General features: G+C 34.8%; 1 protein-coding gene across 2 annotated transcripts; it reads left to right on the plus strand.

Annotated features, from left to right (window-relative positions):
- Positions 1–925: 925 nt before the first annotated feature.
- LOC125653658 (uncharacterized) lies at positions 926–15,373 on the plus strand. Of its 2 annotated transcripts, XM_056144724.1 has the most exons (6): positions 926–1,285; positions 2,290–2,359; positions 2,491–4,800; positions 5,018–5,117; positions 9,788–9,942; positions 13,812–15,373. In XM_056144724.1, exons 3-6 carry the CDS (start codon positions 4,770–4,772, stop codon positions 14,021–14,023), a joined length of 498 nt encoding a protein of 165 aa, XP_056000699.1. In that variant the 5' UTR covers positions 926–1,285; positions 2,290–2,359; positions 2,491–4,769; the 3' UTR covers positions 14,024–15,373. The 2 variants fall into 2 exon arrangements, with proteins under 2 accessions (XP_056000699.1, XP_056000700.1); XM_056144725.1 differs by lacking the exon at positions 2,290–2,359.
- Positions 15,374–23,953: the final 8,580 nt, after the last annotated feature.

Raw genomic sequence — 23,953 nt, forward strand, 5'->3', positions numbered from 1 at the left:
TCGTCCAAAAGTGTAGTCGTAAGACAATAATTTTTTGTTGCTTATTATTTTCTTCATATGTGTTGAAGTCAGAATATCATCCTAAAATTGCCCAACCCCGCATCTAATTTTAGTAACAGCTCATTTGCATATTAGTAGCAATTCATGATGAATTTATGAGAAATATATTCACAATTTGGTTGACTCTGGAATATTAACTTATTAGAATAAAATGTATTTTGAAAATATATTTTTGCTATAAAAATATGTTATCAACTACACAATAAATACTGTAAAAATGAATTCTGATGATGGGATTATATTTTTAAGGTATCTCTATAGACCCCACATCAGTAACTTCGATTTTTTTCTCTTTTTGAGAAGCTAATTTCTCTCAAGAGCAGGTACGAAAATGGATGAAAGTAAAAATATTATTTAGACTAATCCTAGTTCCAACACGTGTAAAAATATCGAGCTTGGCAAATAAGGGGGAATAGGAAAGACCGAATATAAATAACCCGCTCGTTTCCACAGAAATTAGGTTGTCATGACCCTGTCGGCTAGGTTGGGGCCATAAAGCAATATTGGGTCATATCTACATGGTGAAAATTGAATTAGAAACACTATATATAGCTACTATTTATAGTGTTTTGACGATTGAGGATGATTGTAAAAAATATCCTGTGCTTATTATTTTGCTTAAAAAGTAATTATAAAAAAACTTATACATTTTTCACATTAAAATATGATTGATTTTTGGATTTTGTAAAGCGCTGTGTTGAAAAATCTACAAAAATGTATTAGTGAGGGGTTGGTTATCTCCCCTTCTTAGAACTCTTCAATATTGTTTGGTGAAAAGGGCGGTAGTGCAAACGATGCAAGGAGGTAATCTCAATATTCCATGTTATTTTTCAACTTCCAGGAGGTGTTGTGGAACATCGCTGCACTACGAAAGTGAAAATGGATTGTTAAAGATATATGAGTGCTCTAAAGAAACCACAACTCATTTAAGACGCTCAAACAGGTCTGGAAATTTCGTCGACACAGCATTTCTTGTGTACAGTACCAAAGTGGAATATTTACGATAGACAGTTAGACACTAGGCCTACTTGTTTATAAAACCTAGTATTTGTCCAATGCATCGTGATTAGTTCGGTGTTTACTGAAGAGTCAACAAAATAACACGCCAATGTGAAGGTCATCCCAAAACCTGTAAGGCGAAAGCGAGCAGAGGTAGACTGTACACAGCAATCCTCAAGCAAAGAATGTTGACTGCATAAAAGACAACTCATTACAGTGGGAACTGGTAAGAGATAAAAACAGAATTTTACAGAAAAAGCTAATATCATAAGAGTTACATTTTAAATATAGTACGAATTGATAGGCTGCATGTTTATTTACAAATGAAATATACATCCATGGTATTTACAATGTTTTTAAGCCCATATATGTTTCGAAAATAGAAAGGGTTAGGTTGTATTACAATTGTTAGCAGCAGGGCTCACACTGAACAAAGATACTGTCACAACCTGGCGTGTCAACTCTTACGTATTTGAATGTTTGTTTGGCCTACATAATTATTTGATATTCTTACATCATACAAGATAGATTTGTTTTTCTTTTATCATACATCACTTTTTTCACAACATTTTGAGAATTGTATTTTACCAGAGTACATCAGTCAATAACATTGTTTTAATGTCAATAAAATTATGTTCAATTCAATTATATTTTCATAAAGTCCATGATAACAATGGTTTATATTCTCACATACCATTGTATTTTACCACTAAGTTTACTCAATTGTATTTCATATTCAAAACAGTGAAGAAGAATTCCATTATCTACTCTATGATTTATCATAACTGAGTACAATGAAAAATAAGAAACACAATCCACGCAGTTTACTGACAGATCACCACAGAGATATAACACAAAGTGACTAGTCATTCACATTGTATCATTTTATATTACTTGTAATGTATATCGAAAACCATGTACTACATGTAGCACCTCATACATACAGTCATTTAAGTGAGTTAGGATAAATAATTTTGATCATTGCATTCATTATGTGACATCATATTATTCGTAATCAATTTACACATTATAACAGAATCTGGATAGGCTATATTTTGTATGATATCAAACGTAATTTCTGACTGGTAACTTTATTGTGAAAGTCGAATTTTTGCTGAATAGAATGTGTTGTATAACTTAAAAATGTAATGTATCTTTGACATCATTTGTGAATGCGATATGATATGTAGTGATTGGTATATATCATTACAATTTCCCCTTCAATTGTAGAAAGCTCCTAGGTTGCAGAAAGTTCCTACATAAGATTGTTAATTTGTGAACTCTACTTTACCTCCCCATGGTAATTGGAAATCACATTTGCATTATTATCTCATTTTTTCTCCATTTAGATTTCACTTTGTGGGTTTTTTTATCTTTAGAATTATTTATAAATTGTATTGTGTTATATTATCTTTGTCCTCTCCTTTGCAGATTATGTGTCACAGGATTTCTCTCAGGAAAGTACCACATGTACCACCCCATCTACCCTTTCAACTGAGTTAACTCAAGGAGCATATTCTGATTGGGAACTTGAAAATGGGAGTGACTGTGTTTTTGATTATTTAACCTGTTTTAAAACTGGTTGTTGCATGATGTCACTTTTTAAGGGTTGACTACCCATTTATGTTTTGTAATTTGATTTTGATTTGTCAATATTTAAGATCATTGTTAGTTATAATTTTGAAATATATTGAAAAATTATAAATATAATTAGAGTCAATAAATTTATGTGAATTCAACAATATTTTGAAGAATTAAAAAAATCTAAGGTTTCGCTAGATTTTTAAAAGCCAAACTTACTAATTGTATAAGTAATATTAAATGTATTATTGTAAATGTACTATTTGAAAATTTTATTTCCTAACTTGCAATCGAAACAAATTGGCCCTATCAATGTGAAGTACAATGATTGTACAAAATTGTATATTTTTAAGTCTTGTATATTTATTACTGACTAATGTTACTTTTGGTTGACCATTGTCATTTGTAAATATGAAGTTCATGGAATGAAGTATGAATTTAATTTTAGTCTAATAACCTAAATGTTAACCTTTTTTGATGTTTTTGAAGAAAAAGGCATTACTTAAACCCTTAATATCTCATTTGATTTATAATTGCCAAGCTCAATAATATGCTTTAATGATGTTTAGTAGTGTATTTTGAAATAAGTGCAAAAAATAAAAATAAAATTATTTCATAGCCTGCTTTTTAAAGATTTAACCCTTCTAATATGTACTTTTTCTTCATTTATGAAAGATTGACATATTGCCATTTTTAAAATGTTGTTTGCCCTTTGATTTGTGGTATGTTTGATTATGATTTATTTCATTTTGGGAGGCTTTAGTCTGTTGTAATTATGAAGTTCATTTTATGATGTTTAACTTTGATTTTAGTTTAATAACATAAATGTACACATAACATTTTTGAATACTTTTTTTAAAACAGACATTATCTAAATCTTAATATATCTCATATGATTTTCAAAAACCAACCTTAATAAAATGTTTTGATGCTGTTTAGTAGTCTATTTTGACATAAGTGTAAAAAAAAAATATTTCCTGGTCTGCTCTTGGAAGGTTTGACCCTTCAAATATGAACTTTTTCTTCATTTCTGAGAAATTGGAAATATGCCAATTTTTAAGAGTTGTCTGCCCTTTGATATGTTTAATTATGACTCATATAAATTTTGGAAAGCTATTGTCTGCTGTTGTTAAGTTAAAAAATATAAATATACACTTAACCTTTTTCAATTTTTTTTAAAACAAGCATTATCTAAAGCCTGATATCTCATATGATTTTTAAATGCGAAGCTCAATAATATGATTTGATGATATTTAGTAGTCTATTGTGGTAGTAGTATGAAAAAGAATTATTTCCTAACCTGCTCTTGGAAGATTTGGCCCTTCCAATTTGTACTTTTTCTTCATTTATGAAAGATTGGATATTGCCAATTTTTAGGAGTTGTCTGCCCTTTAATGCGTTTCATGTTTGACTACGACTTATGCCGTTTTTGGAAGAGGCGTGTCTGTTGTAACTTTGAAATAATTTTGAAAAAAAAATGCATTTGTAAATTAATTTTTTTTTAGTGAAATAAATAACTTTTCATTTTTACCCTTTTTCTGGATATTTACATATAATATTGATGAAAATATGTAAAATACAGATGGCGCTGCGTATGGCGACCATGTTGAAAATAGCAATTTGGGGGGGGGATTTTTCAATTACTATTTTAGATGTCTACCTACGCACCAAATTTCATCAAGATGTGGTAACCTATGATTTGGACAGTGTTGCATGATATTTCGCTAGACAGGCTCTTGAAAAATCTTACTAGATTATCTTTGCATTGATTGCACTTTTAAGGATATGAATACCTGTATGAGCGTACTTCGCGTCTGCAGAGCACAAACACTTCTTATTTGTTTTTCTAAGCATCAAATAATATTGATAAATTCATGCACTCTTGTTTGTCAAATTCCCCACATACAGCATCTTTTTTATTTGCGGCAATGCCATTCTTACACTGTTTTCTAGTCCAGGAGTTCTTCCAGTTTTTGTCGGAATTCTCATTTCTACTTCTTGGTGTTTTATATGGGCAACATCGTAGTGATTTTAATCGTTTCCTAACTTTACGCATCCATATAGTTTATATTTAGGTCCCGGATGTTTACCGGGTTAAAGTTACCGATGTGTATCGAACAAGTTGTAGTATGGAAGGAAAATCATTGACATTTTTTATCGGTAAGTACTCCAATTTGTAATTGAAACAATACGCTGGGGTTACTAATTTAAAATTAAGTCTATTCGTTCTATGCTGGATCAACGAATGTTGCTTGCAACAATTCACATTCACAGTTTTTAGTGAAAGCAAAACAGTTCAATCAATAAGACAAAATATTTCCGTTTTCTCCTATATTTTTGCATTGCATTCATATATTTTCATTGCTATATGTTTTAGGCTTATGCGCCCTTCCTTTGGTCTGCAAGTCTGCAAGATACTGCTACACATTCTACTATTTTGATGGATCGTACTTTGAGTACAACTGCAAGTACGAAATGTAAGTGAACCGTGTATGAAGTACATTTGCAATGTATTGATTATGCAGTTCTTAGTAAGGTGATTTTTAAAATCGATGAGAATGACATTTGAATGCTAAACACGTACATCATCAATTTGAACAAGCGAAAAGTGATTCTGTTTTGTTCTTCAAATTTTATACATCTTGATATACATTCTGTACATTGTACAAGGTGTACCTCATTGTAAAATGCTGTTGATTTATTCAGCGTAGCAGTGAAGTACCTGATAAAGTTATATCAAAAGGTTCGAATTATGTCTTTTAAAAATGCAAAAAAATATTCATGTGCGCATTCATAATTCTATGCTTTCAAACCTCTTTGGAGTAGCGTACAAATTACTAGTGATGTAAATTCCATGCTTTGTGACAATTGTACATAGCAGTTAAAGAAGGAGATTTACTAGCTAGCACATGTACACATAATTGATACAAACAAGATTTTACTTCCAATGTGTTGTTATGAATGTTTATTTAGTATCATCATACATGGTTGCGTTTATCACAACATTAATTACATTTTTATGTGGATGGGAAGACCATGTTTAAAAGACATTTTATCATATATGAATATAAAATAGCCAACAAAATTAACATGCTACCTGAATAATTCACGGTCGACATGTAACACCACTGGAGTCCTTATATGAAGATCATGTCAATATGCAGACATTTTCACAACAAGCCCATAGTACTTGTAGCACGTTTTCGAATGCTTCTAGAAAATGTTATAAGTTTGGGGGCTTATAAAAGATTCTAAGTTCTATCGGCTTTGTTTTAGTCAAGAAAATGTTAACAAAAACGGATTCTTAATCATTGTTGTCTGGTAAGCGGGAAAAAGCATATTTGTTCTATACAGATAGACATACTCCCCAACATCGGTCTTTTCGTAAGACTTAGTAGATACCACATCCATCGATTTCCCCATCTGATACTGACTGGTCTGGCCTTGTTTCTGTAACTCCTGTTATTTCACTATCTGATATTGACAGGTCTGACCGTGTTTCTGTCACTCCTGTTATTTCACTATCTGATATTGACAGGTCTGACCGTGTTTCTGTAACTCCTGTTATTTCACTATCTGATACTGACTGGCCGTGTTTCTATAACTCCTGTTATTTCACTATCTGATACTGACTGGCCGTGTTTCTATAACTCCTGTTATTTCACTATCTGATACTGACTGTTCTGACCGTGTTTCTATAACTCCTGTTATTTCACTATCTGATACTGACTGTTCTGGCCGTGTTTCTGTAGCTCCTGTTATTTCACCATCTGATACTGACTGACCGTGTTTCTATAACTCCTGTTATTTCACTATCTGATACTGACTGGCCGTGTTTCTGTAACTCCTGTTATTTCACTATCTGATACTGACTGGCCGTGTTTCTATAACTCCTGTTATTTCACTATCTGATACTGACTGATCTGGCCGTGTTTCTGTCACTCCTGTTATTTTACTATCTGATACTGACTGTTCTGGTCGTGTTTCTGTAACTCCTGTTATTTTACTATCTGATACTGACTGTTCTGACCGTGTTTCTGTAACTCCTGTTATTTCACTATCTGATACTGACTGGCCGTGTTTCTGTAACTCCTGTTATTTCACTATCTGATACTGACTGGCCGTGTTTCTGTAGCTCCTGTTATTTCACCATCTGATACTGACTGTTCTGACCGTGTTTCTGTAACTCCTGTTATTTCACTATCTGATACTGACTGTTCTGACCGTGTTTCTGTAGCTCCTGTTATTTCACTATCTGATACTGACTGGCCGTGTTTCTATAACTCCTGTTATTTCACTATCTGATACTGACTGGCCGTGTTTCTGTAACTCCTGTTATTTCACTATCTGATACTGACTGGCCGTGTTTCTGTAACTCCTATTATTTCACTATCTGATACTGATTGGTCTGGCCGTGTTTCTGTAGCTCCTGTTATTTCACCATCTGATACTGACTGACCGTGTTTCTATAACTCCTGTTATTTCACTATCTGATACTGACTGGCCGTGTTTCTATAACTCCTGTTATTTCACTATCTGATACTGACTGATCTGGCCGTGTTTCTGTCACTCCTGTTATTTTACTATCTGATACTGACTGTTCTGGTCGTGTTTCTGTAACTCCTGTTATTTTACTATCTGATACTGACTGTTCTGACCGTGTTTCTGTAACTCCTGTTATTTCACTATCTGATACTGACTGGCCGTGTTTCTATAACTCCTGTTATTTCACTATCTGATACTGACTGGCCGTGTTTCTATAACTCCTGTTATTTCACTATCTGATACTGACTGATCTGGCCGTGTTTCTGTCACTCCTGTTATTTTACTATCTGATACTGACTGTTCTGGTCGTGTTTCTGTAACTCCTGTTATTTTACTATCTGATACTGACTGTTCTGACCGTGTTTCTGTAACTCCTGTTATTTCACTATCTGATACTGACTGGCCGTGTTTCTGTAACTCCTGTTATTTCACTATCTGATACTGACTGGCCGTGTTTCTGTAACTCCTGTTATTTCACTATCTGATACTGACTGGCCGTGTTTCTATAACTCCTGTTATTTCACTATCTGATACTGACTGGCCGTGTTTCTGTAACTCCTGTTATTTCACTATCTGATACTGACTGGCCGTGTTTCTGTAACTCCTATTATTTCACTATCTGATACTGACTGATCTGGCCGTGTTTCTGTCACTCCTGTTATTTTACTATCTGATACTGACTGTTCTGGTCGTGTTTCTGTAACTCCTGTTATTTTACTATCTGATACTGACTGTTCTGACCGTGTTTCTGTAACTCCTGTTATTTCACTATCTGATACTGACTGGCCGTGTTTCTGTAACTCCTGTTATTTCACTATCTGATACTGACTGGCCGTGTTTCTATAACTCCTGTTATTTCACTATCTGATACTGACTGGCCGTGTTTCTATAACTCCTGTTATTTCACTATCTGATACTGACTGGCCGTGTTTCTGTAACTCCTGTTATTTCACTATCTGATACTGACTGGCCGTGTTTCTGTAACTCCTGTTATTTCACTATCTGATACTGACTGTTCTGACCGTGTTTCTGTAACTCCTGATACTGACTGGTCTGGTTGTGTTTCTGTAACTCCTGTTACTACCGGTTCGGATATAACAGCATGTACATGTACTTATGGTGATCGGACGTTTAGATGAATAAAATTTTGTGTTTCGTCTAAAACATTCAAATTGCGTGTCATTATAAATTCAGTTTTCGTTTGGCTCAGGGTTAACCTCTATGCATGCCATCTAAAATAACTAGGTCTTTCAGAAAGCATTTCTGTGTGTTGAAAGCCTAAGTCTGCTTAACCTGTTTGTTTGTACTGTGCTTTTCCCCTGGTAGTATTTTAAATTTCATTTGATCGGCTGCCAATATATGTGCCTTCTGTCAAATTGACTGGAAAGACTCTGTTGTATTTTGAAGAGTTTGATTTGTCTGTTGGTGTTGGAATTCCTGGATAAGTTGAATGAATACAACAAATGCAGAAAATGGAATTCCGACCGCCATATTTGTTTATGTTGACTACACTCCAGAATTAGGTCAGCAATGGAAGGATTCTGTTGAAATAAAGGATTTAGTACTTATCATTAAGGCCAAAGTTCTATAAGACACCCTGTCCGTCGCTATGTACAGCTTGCTAGTTTTTAATTCACCAGTGATTGTTGTAGAAATTAGAGATGTTTTTCTCTTTGGTTCAAGACGACCGCTGTTCGCTGCGCATGACCGCAAAGGAAGTTGTTTCATAACAGTTAATACAGTGTACATAGAAACAAAAATGTTAAAAAATATCATTACTCCCAATTTGGACCGAAGAATTTCTTTCAAAATGTGATTTTCTTCAGTCATGAGAAGACTCAGATAGCCAAAGAAAGAAATGGTATTTGTCTATTCAGATATTTATTTACTATCTCAATTAAGTTCGACTGCTGATTCACATTTGATTATAAGAAAGTGGTTCTTTGGTTTCTGAAGATTGAATTTTTCAATATAAGTAGGGAAGGCGAGGCTATATGTCTATGTCCAGTCATATCTCAAACCTAGGCCTACATCAGATAGTTCCAAAACATAAAATTTAATTTGAATTATCTTTGATCCGGGATGAAGGTCTTGATAGGGGTCTTGTATAAGAGAGAAAATCCTCTTATAATTACAAGGCTAAAATTCTTGATAAAAAACTAACGTCATGTAATCTGCAACGGAATCAGGCTACTAGTATTGGCTACAGTGGGGTGAAAAGACGGAGCATGTACATGTATGTACAATGATGGTCAAGAAAGACCCACAAGGGAATATAAAACAATGATATGTCCCTTCCAAATTTATATAGAATTAACGTTCCCTAAGACCATTACAGAGGAAATGGATGCGCAAATGTTAAAATAGTGAAAGTAAGTAATATGTCAATGTTTTATTCAATTCACCATAAAGCATGGGATAATTGTTTGATAGTATGAGGTCTATGAAACGATTGTAACTGCAATAACACTGCATGACTTATACTTGCTTAACAATCAGCTTTGTAAAAAGACATAACCTTGTAATGTTTACAGTCTCACGGACTTCCCCTGTATACAATGGTTGATGTTTTGTGTTAATGGTATTCCTTTCAATCTTTTAGAACCATTACAGATAGATTTGGAATTGCCTTTGGAGTTGTGACTGGAGTGGGACTCCTGGTGTCTTTTTTTGTGTTTCTGTTGTGTAAACATAGACAAAATGCATCATACAACCAGACCATAGCGTATCAAACTACGCCAAGCCTTGGTTATGCAGGTATTTCCTTTATTGCATAATATTTATTTCAAAACAGTGTGTACAATTTCATGTTCCTACAATTAGTTGAATTATAAAAAGAGACATTATATTTAATTGATGAACATCAGCTACAACTATAAATATGAGAAATATTGATAACTGTTTGCGCTGTGCTGTTAGTAAAGAGTGATGATCTACAGAGATTGTCCAGATTATATCAACAAACACCTGTATTTGTTTTCAAAATATATTTGTTGATGACGGTCTAACTTATTGTAAAGACAGCGAAGAAATCAAAGTCACATGCATTGCAATAAAAAATGTCGTTCAGTTTAGCAAGGATATATAGCAAAGAGATAACATATGAATATGTATCAATATTATGTAACAATCATTTTCATTCATATCTCGATTCGATATGAACCGGTCGAGGTAGCTCAGTGGTAGAGCTTTCACTTCGTAACCGGGAGGTCGTGAGTTCGAGCCCCACTAGTGCCAAGACCGTGTCAAACCTAAGGCGTTAGAATAGATGGTGATTGCTCCTTCGCCAAACGTTCGGCATTTAGTGACAATGACAGGTCTTTCGGACATGACCTTAAAAATGGAGGTCTCATGTCATGGCAGGAGTTGCCACGATAAAGAACCCTCACTGCTACGACACTGAGCGCTAAGCATAGATCTAAATTTGTGGTACTTCACCTACAGCTGGGGAAGTCTCAATATAAATGAAAAATTCTCGACGAGACATAAAACAATCAATCAATCAAACAATCGATTCGATATATCCCTGTTTCAATATATCCCTGTGAAATCGAAATAAAATACACCAGAGTGTCCTCCACATCTGCTTCATACTTAGATATGTTATTGAGGATATATGTTAACGGCAAACTAACAACTCAACTTTATGACAAACGGATGATTTCAACTTATCCATCTTCATCCCATATTTATATAGCAATATTCCATTATCATCTGCATATGATATTTATATCTCTCTACTAATGCCCTATGTAAGCAGTTTGAACTTGTTCTGCGTATTATCAGTTTATAAATCGAGGCAGCTGAATTTGACTACGGATTACTCCGTTTACCTAATCAAGAATAGGACTAACGGCGGTTGTTGACGGTCGACGGGAATGCGTGCTCACCTGATCCCACCTCTGGTGTGTCCAGGGGCCATGTTTGCCCAACTCTCTATTTTGTATTTCTTTTAGGAGCTGTGAGATTGATCACTGTTCGTTATCTTCACCTTTTCATTGAATAGTTAATTAGCTCAAATTTACCGAGATATATATAGTAATTAATGCAGGCGTTTTGCTTATGTGATAAAAAAGATGCCATCTTGTGCCGTCCATTATATAATGAATGGATAGAACGTGGATTTGGCTGTTACGAAATCATTGACTTAGCCATTGTGGGACCATAGAATGAGATTATTGGTTGATTGGTTGTATATTGTTTAACGTCCCTCTCGAGAATCTTTCACTCATATAGAGAGGTCACCATTGCCGGTTAAGGGCTTCAAAATTTAGGGCTTTGTTCGCTGCTTACGGCTTTTAAGCAGGGAAGGATCTTTATCGTGTCACACCTACTGTGGCCTTAGGTTTTTTTTCCGGTTTCATCCAAAGGATTGTCCTATTTAGTCGCCTCTTAGGACAAGCAAAGCGTAGGAAGGACTTCTTCTGACCCGGATTAAGTTCAATCTCGCATGTTCACAAACAAATTAAGCGGCACAATTGTTATATATGATTGATTGATTAAATATTGTTTAACGTCCCTCTCGAGAATATTTCACTCATATGGAGACGTCACCACTGCCGGTAAAGGGCTGCAAAATTTAGGCCTATGCTCGGCTCTTATGGCCTTTGAGTAGGGAGGATCTTTATCGTGCCACACCTGCCGTGACACGGGACCGCGGTTTTTGCGGTCTCATCCGAAGGACCGTGTTATATATGACTTTAAATTCAAGGACATAATTGAGGTATAATTACTTGTTTCATATTCGTAAAGTTTTTACACGGCTTTACCAATATCAAAAACGATGACATCGACAGTGTGGTTATGGAATTTATCTGACAGTGTTTCTGGGGAAAAGTTTGACTTGATAGTTTCAAAAATCTCATCTTTATTTCTATACGACATACAATATAACCCCTTTTTCGAAGGACGAAAACAGATCTTGATTTGAAGATGAAAATTTGCTACTGCGGGTCCAAGAAATGGTATGTCCACATAGATGCCTGTCGTTGTGAGATGTTGCATAAGTTTATGAAATGGGGCGATAATTGTTAGGTTCTCATATTTACAACGTAATGTACAAAGAATATTATTCTAATATACATGGAGCGGGGCGGAGGAGATGTGAATGATATGAAAAATGCGACTATTAAAACAATCAAAGCTTACGACACTTGCACTAAAGACGGCACATGAAATGTAATCTTGCACGGGCTGGGATGTGTTACTCAATATGATTATCATACGATTCTGTATGCTATTCCCCTTTTGCATGAATACCGCATTTGACTTGTACAAAACATTTATTTGTAGATCCTCGTATATAAATATTAACTCTGTTTCTTCGTCTATGAAATCTATTCTGCTTATTGCATTCATACGAAGGCTGTTCGATATGTAATGTGTATTGTACCACATCGCAATAACCTTTGCACGATTTCCTGGATGATGATATTCTTCAATAGCTCTATTCAATACCTTTCCAACGGTATAAACACTAGCCATCAGCTCCACATAGTTTTAAACTTGCAGTTATTGCAATAGAGCCAGTCGTTGACCACTGTTGTAAAATGGTTGGGAAACGGGTTGAGAATATTGAAGAAATAAGCGCTTATATAAAAGTTGCCACAAAACTCTGTCATTCGGTAATGCAGATTTTTACTGAATTAGGGGAAGTTTATGAGTCTGATAAGGTATCTTATGAGACAGTTCGTAGGTGGAAAAAGAAATTTCTGAATGGCACAGAGTCCATCAAAGATGAACCAAAATCTGGCCGACCTGTGACTGTAACTGGAAAGGCAAATGTCTTGAAAGTAAGGGAAATCATTGAAAGTGATGGCAGATACACGATTCGTGATATTGCCAAAGCTGTTGGCATATCGCTATCGCGGGTGCATTTCATTTTCAAGCGTATTTTGAAAGTACGAAAGATTTCTACCAGATGGATACCGCATATATTGACAGATGACCAAAACCGGGTACGAGAACAAAACGCTAAGCAGTTGCTCAAAATGTTTCCCAAATTCAGTCAAAGACAATTTGCAAACATTGTTACTGTTGAAGAAATATAGGTTCACTATTTCGAATCAGTAAGAAAAATTGGAAACGGTATCGTCGAGATGTTATACTAAAAAACCTCAAGAAATATTATCATAAACGACGCCCTGTGTCAGGATTTAAGCATGTTCGTCTACTTCATGATAATGCTCCATCACATACATCTGAACTTGTGAAGCGAATTTTGAAGTCGGAGAAGGTTACCTTCTTTCCACACCCACCATACACTCCAGATCTAGCCCCCATGCGACTTTTTCCTTTTTCCAAAACTTAAAACGTTCTTATCTGGTCGTTGTTACAAGTCCCGACAAGTCCTTGGTTTAGCCATCAGTCAGTGCCTCAGAAGTCTACCTAAATCAGCGTACCGTGGCACATTTCAGAAATGGTTTTAGAGATTGAAATTATGTATTTCAAACCGCGGAGAATACTTTGAAGGGATGTAATGTTCATTTCACTATTTGAGTCGAATGCTTTTGAGATATCGTACAATACACATTACATATCGAATAACCCTCATATCATTTTTAAAAGTTTGTTGTAAAATTACATTCACTGAATGTTTTTAACAAGAAAGCATTTTGATATTTCAGGTCACCAACGAATCATTCAAACTACGTTACCACCTGCTGTTATTGCAAACACTGCACCACCCACTGAAAACCATCCACCCCAGACACAAACATACAACCAAGAGTCGGGCACCAAAAATGCACGTGGAACAGAAGCAACACCAATACCCCTAACTGGAACACAGTTAAATAATGAAGCTAGAAAAGACAAACCTCTACTATATAAGTTCTAATCTACAAAGAGTGGGATGTAATATCAACCACTAATTGACTCTGGAATTCAAAACTTCTTCGAGTTACCTGACACTCGGTGATTTCCGTGTCGATAAAACAAATAATGATAAAGTACTGAGGAAGAATTAGTCTTCATTTGGTATATGCTGCATATTATGGCTGTAAATGTTTACGCTTGCTTTGAAAATTCTAAACAACATAACCTGGTTAAGCAGTCTTTTAGATGGGACCGTGGGCCACATATGACGACCAAACTAAATATTTTGTACTTTGAAAAATTAATGTTTTTTAACACTTCTTAATTTCGTGGTTTATGCAAACAGCCCATATTTTTTTTAGATAATCACATTTAAAAGTAGTGCCAGACTGTCAGCTGATAGAAAATGAAGGAAAATGGACGCCTGGATCACATATAGAAATATATGATTCATCGCTAAGCGTGTAGGTTTTGTATATTTATTCAACAAAAATGTATTAATACGCATTTGTTATGAATTTCTGTCAGAAGTAGAAGGAAATCAGACTATTGGTGATATTGGTGAACCTACTCTGTTGTATTTTGGTTTGTTTGTTTGCTTTACGTCCCGTCGAGATTTTTCACTCATATTGAGACGTCACCAGTTGTAAGTGAAGTACCACATATCAACGCTCAGGGTCCTAGCAGTAAGGATTCATTACCATGCCAACGCCTACCGCGAGACAGGATCTCCATTTTAAAGATCCTATGTAAAAGACCCGTGATTCTTGCTTCTAAATGCCGAGCGTTTGATGAATGAGCAATCATTACGTATATTTGCGTCTTAGTTTTGACGTGGCCATATTACGAGCGGGACTCGAGCTCACGACCTTCCTTCTACGTGGTGTTCTCTGAGGAAAGCAGACTAGGATTGTTCACTTGAATCGCTGATGTATGATGTTTTCCACCATAGTACGTATACAGTGCCGTATAACAACTTCACTGATCAACTGAAACAGCTCCCGCGAAATACAGTCCATTTTAACATTTACCACTCTCAATATTTGTAACTGTTTCTCTTAGAAAGGTATGTTTTTTTTTCTTGAAATAGAGGACAGCGGTTACGGAAAAGGACGAGCGCGTGTCCCGATTGTAGAAATTAGTCAGCGCTTATTATGACGTCATAGGTGAAAACTAATATATGAATAAGATAAATTAAAGAATAAATAAGATGAATCTACTTTTTTAGTTTACAGTTTCTTGAAAACCTTGTCTTTATTCGTTGTTGGTTTAAATGTTATTTCATTGTTGTACATTGATAACAAGATATCATGATTACATACGTTATAGTCAATTATTATTGTTGTACGTATAATAAAGCATCAATAATGAATCTTTTTTAAATCAATGCATACGTAAAATCATCGACAAGATAAATTCGTTATTCATTTGTAATATAAAATGGTCCAATATTGGTTTTTGTCGAATATCTTAAATAATGATTGGTTGGTGCTTACTGTCTCAGCAAAAACTAATTACTCATATCGTATGACACCAGGAGTAAGAATTTTCTCTTAGATTAAGACAATGTCCTCTGGGTCCGTGACATATTACATCAATTAAAATTGAAATATACAGGATTTTCGCCCCCACCCTACCTTCGTGCTTCTTTGACTGATTATAAGTTTTACCATTGGTCATAACCTTTGAACTGTTGAAGATGAATAATTAGTGAAAGAAAGGTCAAGATTAAGGTATATCATATTAGTTATTGACTGCGTGCTGGTAAATGCAAGTAAAACACACTGTAGTAAATACGACTATACACTCATCATTGCTGTGTGCAGATAATGATATTAAATTGTTTTATTTTATTGTTGCTCTAGTAACAGCATACTCGAAATCCGAACCTCCCTACCGGTACAAGTATTTGTTTAATAGGGTACTCGTTGCCATTAAAACTTACAACTCCATCCCCTTTATAAGCTTTGAAGGGGCATGGACACAGTTTGAGCAGAACATTTTCAATTTTCATTCCAGTTTTTAATATTTACAATGCTTTACTAAAGTATATTCCAATGGTCAGCAAAATTTAAATGTGAGCTGTCGAGTTACAAGTGAAATAAAGAGCTCATAATTCTTTGTTATGTAAACAAGGAATGTGTCATGTTTTTTTGTTTACATAGATTACATATACTAATAAAGGTATTATTAGTGCTGTATATCACATGTAACTCAATGACTGACATTAAACATTTTGCTGACCATTAGAAATACCTTAGTTAAACATTGTAAACATTGAGGAAATAAAATTTGAAAATTTTCAGCTCAAATCGTGTCAATGCCGCTTTATAAATGTCGTCTTCACCGTCTACATTGTGAACTTTTCACAATTTTGTCTTCTCGATCTCTAGAACCATTAGGCCAAATCAAACAAATCTGCCACAGAGCAGCCTTGTTTGAAATTAATTTCCATTGGGTCAAATGAAGACCATCTCTCCTTCCATGGGGATATACACAGCCAATTGGGCTTAACGTTGATTTAACGCTAAATGAATTTTAACCTTAAATTTAAAGTATTTAATGTATAATGACCATATTTCGTATCTACTAAATGGATGGTGGAATATTTGTAATCATGGTATCATTTTGAAGGGTTCATCAAATAAAAATAATCCACCATAGGAAGTTTCAAAATTTTGTTTACTGCTTGATTTATTTCACCTATAATTTAACATTGAAGGATATGAGGAAAGCACGTTTTATTACAATATTTTAAAAACAAATTCTATTTTCATAATTATCTCTTGGTAGAAAGTTACATATACTTTCTTTTTATGAAAATATGAAATAAAATTAATCATTGACCGCACACAGTTTTAGAAAATGAGATTTTTCTTATTTTTACAAAGGGCAGACAACTTTTCCAAAAAGTTTTAAGTGCAAAAAGGTCAGCTTCTAATCATTTACCAGTCATGTGAATTTCATCTGCTTGACTTTCATCATTATTTAACAATAAACTTTTATGTTGATCTAAATCCTTCAAAATTGTTCATTATCCTTTCATTATACATGGAATACCTTAAATTAATGATAAGTTAACATTATTACATTAACGTTAATCTAACGTTCAAATTCATTTCATGTAACATTAATGTAAATTGTTTAACGTTAACTATGTCAATGTTAAAATTACGTTAAGTATCTAATGTTAATGTAAAGTTAGAATTTCATATAGTATGTAAATCATGAAAATAATGCAAGATTATAAAGCAAAATAAAAACAAAAAAACAACAAAAAACAAAAAAACCGGGTGTTTTGATATAAAGATCTTCTCAGAATCGATTGTTAGTCTTATCAATATGCAAACATCCCATTGAAGTTAGGATTTATATTTGATCAAAATGGTGGGGCTAAAGTTATACATCATGATATAGGTAGGAAATTTGAAAACATTCTTTTCAAGAGTCACACGACAAATTACTTTTCTTTACTGATTTTTTTTGGTTTTTGTTTTCTTTTTTCAAATTATGGACCCTGGGATTAAGACCGGGGCTAGAATCGGGGACTACATAGTACATGGATAAAGACAAAACATGTTTTGCAAGAAAAAATGCAATAAAATTGTGTATGTTGGAGAAACTGGGGTAACTGTATACCAAAGGCATGTTTTAAATTTGTTATTTATTAGACGAGAAACTGATGACCCTATTACTATTCATTTCTATACAGATTCTCATATGATTGACGATTATTCTATAAGAGGAATTGAAAAACTTTACAAAGATGACATTTATCGTTGAATACTTATGTACCATTCGGAATAAACAAAACGAAACATGTTTGTCTTTAACAAACAATGTCTTGTATGCAAAGAACGTGTTATAACTGATTTTAACAATATTGATGTATTTACGATTAACTGCTTACTGTTACAAACTTTTTAATTATAAACAAATTTGCAGTGCCTAGATATAGACAATCTTATACGTAATCCACCAAGGTGTTCTTGTTCTTCATCTTCTTTCAACTATAGTCCATTGGACATGTCATTACCGGCGATGTTGATATAGTTGAAAATGAGGACCTCAAACCACTTATTCTAAAAGGTCTTAAATACAGAGAACCTCGGTTTTTTAATTGGCGATTGAACTTCATCTCTATTATGAATTATGTCAAGGACTATCCCAGACGATGGGCTAAATATGAAAAACAAGAACTTGATACATTGTCAGAATGGGTTACAATGGAATACTAACATCCCGCATTAGACATATGAAAACAAAAGTACGTACCGTGTATCCTTCTATGCTTAGTAAACCAGAAGTGATAAAAGGATTAGATAGGTTACATGGGGAATAGGTTTTGGTTCCAGCTGACAAAGCTAGGAGCAACATTGTCTTTGTTTGTAAGGCTCATTATTACAACTGTATTTTAAACGAACTTAGCATTAATTCCACTTTTACTTATACTTCAACTGCCCTTTCAAAAGATGAAATTCTCCAAGACCATGCTTCAGTTTTAGACACATTTAATATCCCAGTCAATGGGTCGAATGAATATGAGTTACCGTACCACCTATACTAGATTCCTAAACTACATAAAAACCCTTACAAAGATACATTGCTGGATCCAGGAAGTGCTCTACCAAGCCCTTATCTTTGCTCCTCACGAAAATATTAACAGATGTGAAGGAGAAATTTCAAACTTGTTGTGCGACTACATATGCCAGAAGTGGGTTTAATCAAATGTGGATTCTAAAAAATTCTAAAGAACTTTAAGTAAACTTGAAATCGCAGAATTGTTCCCAATTCAATAACATTAAAACCTATGACTTTTCAACACTATACACGACCATTCCTCACGATAAATTAAAGACTAGACTATTTGACATCATAGACAGTTGCTTCGTCAACAAAAATGGAAAACGGACATATTCATATCTAGTGATCAGTCATTCAAAAACGTACTTTGTTAAACACCACTCTGATTCCACGCAGAAGTACTCAGAAGTTGAAATAAAAATATGCTAGAGTTCCTCATTGACAATATCTTCGTGGTCTTTGGTGATCAGGTCTTCCAACAGTCTGTTGGAATTCCCATGGGCACGAATTGTGCTCCTTTGTTAGCTGATCTGTTTCTATATCCATATGAAGCAGAATTTATTAAAAAAAACTTCTACATGAGAAGAAAAAATCTCTCGCTGTGGCCATCAATTTGACATTTTGATATATCGATGACGTTTTGTCTATTAACAATAACAATTAACATTAATGATTATGAAATGTTGTAACGATAAATTTGTTAACAGTATTACAAAAAATAAAATTTGTTCAATGTTATTTATTATTATTTTTTCATATATTAAATAATGCACAGTTTCTTTTTCCGCTAGTATAGAGCGTTGGGCAAATACTGACCCATGGACACACCAGAGGTGGGACCAGCTGCCTAGGAGGAGTAAGCATCCCCTGTCAGCGGGTCACACCTGCCGTGAGCCCTATATAGCGATCAGGTAAACGGAATTATCCGTAGTTGAAATCAGTGTGCCAAGAGCGGGCTAACAATCGGTATAAAATAAAATACGTCAGATAGCATTAGACCCAATGATATGTCGTATTGTCAAACTACATCGTTATAACGATTGTAGAATTTGTGAAATGCTGACTTTAAACGAGACTGTTGAAACCCTTTCACCATGTGAAAATCATAGTGAAGATTTGATATTTGTTAATTGTATCATATGCTTGACTGTCGCTTTTAACTCAGTTGAGCTGAAAGCTCAATTGAGCTGTGATGATCATCTTTTGTCTGTCGTCAGTCAATCCGTCCGTAAGCTTTTATATATTTTCATTTTTTTCTCCAGAACCCTGGCCCAATTTCAATAAAACTTGATAAAAACCATCCTGGGTTGAGGGGTGTTCAAGTTTGTTCAACTAAAGGACCATGCTTCTATCAAAGCGGAGATGATCACAAAAATACAAAAATAGGAAGAAGTCAATTTAAAAAACCTTCTCAAGAACCACTGGACCTGACTTAGTGCAGACTCACGTTTGCTAAATTCATGATCACAAGGGGTTGGGTGGGTTCACAAAAGGGGTCAAAGTTTTACGTGCGAATATATAGGGGAAATCTTTTAAAACTTTCTTTAGAACCACTTGGTCAGAAAAGCTTAAATTTACATGACAGCTTTCTAAAATAGTGCACACGTAAGTTTGTTAAAAGCATACTCCTCGGGAGTTGGGTGGGTCCACAATAGAAGATCAAAGAACAGTAATCAATTTCACAACACCGATAAGCAATACAAAATAGAGAGTTGGGCAAACACGGATCCCTGAATATATCAGGTGGGATCAGGTGCCTAGGTGTACATGCGAATATATAGGGAAAATCTTTTAAAATCTTCTTAGAAACCACTGTGCCATTGTGAATTTCACGATCTCCGGGGTAGACATACTGACTCCAGGGCGGGACCAAATTTGGAATATATAATGTTTATGTGTAAACCATTTTTGAATGTCTTTTAAAATGTTATTGACAGCATATATCTTCTTTAATGCTATGCCGTGGACTTCTTGTTAGTTAAATATTTTAGATGAAATAATTCCAATTCCATCCCCGCTAAGGTAAAACTTATACGGTATCAATTTTGATGCACCAGATGCGCATTTCGACAAATAATGTCTCTTCAGTGATGCTCAACCGAAATGTTTGAAATCCGAAATAACTATGAAGTTTTAGAGCTAAATATAGCCAAAAACAGCGTGCCAAAAAAGTGGAGCCAAATTCGTCCTAGGATAAGAGTTATGCATGAGGGAGATAATCCTTAATTTTGAAATGAATTTCTAAGTTTTATAACAGCAATTAAATATACATCCGTATTTTCAAGCTAGTAACGAAGTTCTTAGCTACTGGGCTGTAGAGACCCTCGGGGACTAACAGTCCACCAGCAGAGTCTGTTTTTATATTTCAGTATTGAAAAGATTAATCGGGGACGAGGACCAGACTGATGGCTTTCATAACATACTATTTGATATAATGAATAGATATAAAAATCAACGAGTTAGAATTGATTGCTACGTATAGTGTAACATGGCTATTTTTAAAACCGAAATCATTTGAAGTTGCGGGTTTTTGGTTCACATGGGGATTTGATAAATGTTTGGACAGAAATATAGTGGGAAAATATGCCAGGATTTTGTTTCTTATTACGGTGCAAGAATACAGCGACCTGTGCCGTAAATCGAAGATTCTGATAAGAGGTGGATCTGTAGCTCTCTGGTATGAGAGCTACTAATCTGCATTAGTGCAGATGCACATGTAATTCCGAATTGTCGGTACGCTTAACATACTCTGTTGTGTACACTTGCATGTACATCAGATTTATCATGTTGCGATGACTTAATGATAATTATTAAGAATAACTAATTTTCTTGGTTTTCATAGATTTAAAACTCCTACGAAATATTCAAATAACAATTTCATTTTTACTACTGTACTGTACATTTCAAAAACGTCAAAACAAAATTGTTAATGATATAAGCGATGCATGTAAACAGAGTTTTTATAGGTAAGAGGAAGTCCAATGTGCCTCTGTGTTTTCTTTATGTATCGGAATCCTGTTATAAATTGTTCTGTTTAAAATTAGATGATTTCAGGGAGAATATTTCTTATTAATTACACATGTGTAATTACCTGTAGGTACAAGCGGACTAATTTTATCTCCGCCGATAATTGATCACCAAGAAGGGGAACAGTACCTACTTTGTGAATATTGAGATAAAATGTCTCTAAATGCTAAATTCTCGGTTAATCTCCCTCCAAACCGGCCGTTTATTTTGGTCCGAGAGCCGGTCGGTTTAGAGAAATTTCACTGTAATGCCCAACAAATTAAAGCGTGCAGGCCATGCCTACTGTTTCGTACAGACCGTTTAAAAAGCATGCAAGCTACGCCTACAAAGTGGTAAGCATTTCCTGCTAAACGTTCCGTGCAAACCGTTCAGCGTTCCGTGCAGACCGTTCAGCGTTACATGCAAACCGTTCACCGTTCCGTGCAAAAGTCTTTTCGTACCATCTCGTGCAAGTTGTGTTGTAGTACGCTTCAGGATCTGTATCTTCTAGTTCTTTTCATTATGTACTGTGGTTCTTTCATGATAAGAATGTGCTATTTTATGATGTACTGTGGTTTTTCTATGATGTGCTGTGGTTCTTTCATGATAACGTGGTTCTTTTTAAAATTATATACTTTGACAATTTCATGAGGTAGTGTGTGTTTTTTTCATTATACGCTATAGGTTTTTTTTTCATGATACTGGTATGCTTTTCGATCACATGTTGTGGTTTTGTCATGATAAGATAGTGCTTTTATCCTTTTGTGTTGTTGTTTGGATTATTACGATACAGTGTATTATTGACAAAAAGCTGTGTCAAGGTATTGATATTCGGAACTCCTTGAATTCTATCTCTTACGCGAAGAGTTAAGATAAACTACTTTGCAAGAGATTCTTAATCATTTGAGATTCCAGGGAGAAAATTAATCCTGATAAGTCCATCAGCTATTGAGACTGGGCATTCCAAATCGATCTGACATGATGAGATTAAGAACTGAATGTGAAAGGTATGGCCCTGCTACACTTAGAAAATAAACATAAAAATGCAATTTCCTGAAATTTGACATTCCGAAATTTTTTTTTTCAAAATACTCCAAACTGCGTTATGTGTCCAAAAGATGTCTTCACATATGAATGTTCGAGTTTGGATTGAGCAAAATTGTGACATGTCGCAAAATTAGAACGCTTGGATATGCAAGGGGTTCCGAGTGATCACCTCATTATAATGGAATATCCAGAGCGATCGATCAATCGCATAATATGACAAAAATATCTACTTGTTATAAAACCACCATTTTAAAAAGAAATAACACCAGCATATAATAAAAAAGCGATTCCTTATCATGAAAGAATCACAGCACATCAAGAAAAAAGTTCCTGTTTTCAGGAAAGAACCACATCATATAAAGACAATGCATCATCTTATATTTAACGAAAAAACCAACACCATATCACGAAAGACCCACAACATATAATAAATCAAAGTACTGAAAGTACTGAAAAGCGCTAAGCTGACTTCATGAATTCTGTATGTAATGTTAATGAGCAGGAACAACATTAAAAAAAGGTTTATGCATTATTCTTTATTTTCGCATAACTAAGTAGTACATTTTCTGTAAGAAAATAACAAATATGGATTGGAAGCAATGTCCTGAAATTTTTCAACACGTTGAAATATAAATTTTATATGATGTTGTTAAAACAATGGTCACTGTAATAATTTTGATCCCACACTTAACTAAAACCCTGTCCTTGGATCATAAAATTTACAATTTTGGTAAAGGACACCTGTTCTTATTAAATATCTATAATCAGAATTTAGTATCAATAGCATTACCACCGCTGCGGTGGTCCAGAGGTAAAGTGTTCGCTCTGTATGCGGGCGGTCGGGGTTCGAATCCTGGCCGCGACAGACCTAGTTCGTTAAACAGGTAGTGACAGTTCCATCACCAAACTCTCGGCATCAGGTGTGAATGTCACGGGTCCTCGGAGATAGCCTTTAAAACGGATGTCCCGTGTCACAGTAGGTGTGGCACGCTAAAGAACACTCACTGCTCAATGGCCGTAAGCGCCGAGCATAAGCCTAAATTTGAAGCCCTTCACCGGTCTTGGTGACGTCTCCATATGAATTAAAAAGTATTGAGAAGAACGTTAAACAAGATACAATCAATCAACAGCATTTAAGGCTATGTTATTCAAATATTTGACAAATGAACACTTTATACCCGGTTTAGCCCCCACCCATCTTCCGAAGGCAAGGGTTTCTGATCCGCTCTGCTCCGGTCCCTGGATCATTAAATGCTCTACATGACTATGCATTTTTTTCTCGTACAGATGTGATGTTATAGAGAAGAACATTTTT

The sequence above is a fragment of the Ostrea edulis genome, chromosome 7 (assembly GCF_947568905.1).
Source record: "Ostrea edulis chromosome 7, xbOstEdul1.1, whole genome shotgun sequence".
NCBI lineage: Eukaryota > Metazoa > Mollusca > Bivalvia > Ostreida > Ostreidae > Ostrea > Ostrea edulis.

Bases quoted from the DNA above. Each gene is read 5' to 3' on its own strand.
- LOC125653658 (XM_056144724.1), top strand. From the start codon at position 4,770: ATGGAAGGAAAATCATTGACATTTTTTATCG. The intron at 5,118-9,787 runs GTAAGTGAACCG...TCAATCTTTTAG, and splicing joins TACAACTGCAAGTACGAAAT to AACCATTACAGATAGATTTG. The intron at 9,943-13,811 runs GTATTTCCTTTA...TTGATATTTCAG, and splicing joins GCCAAGCCTTGGTTATGCAG to GTCACCAACGAATCATTCAA.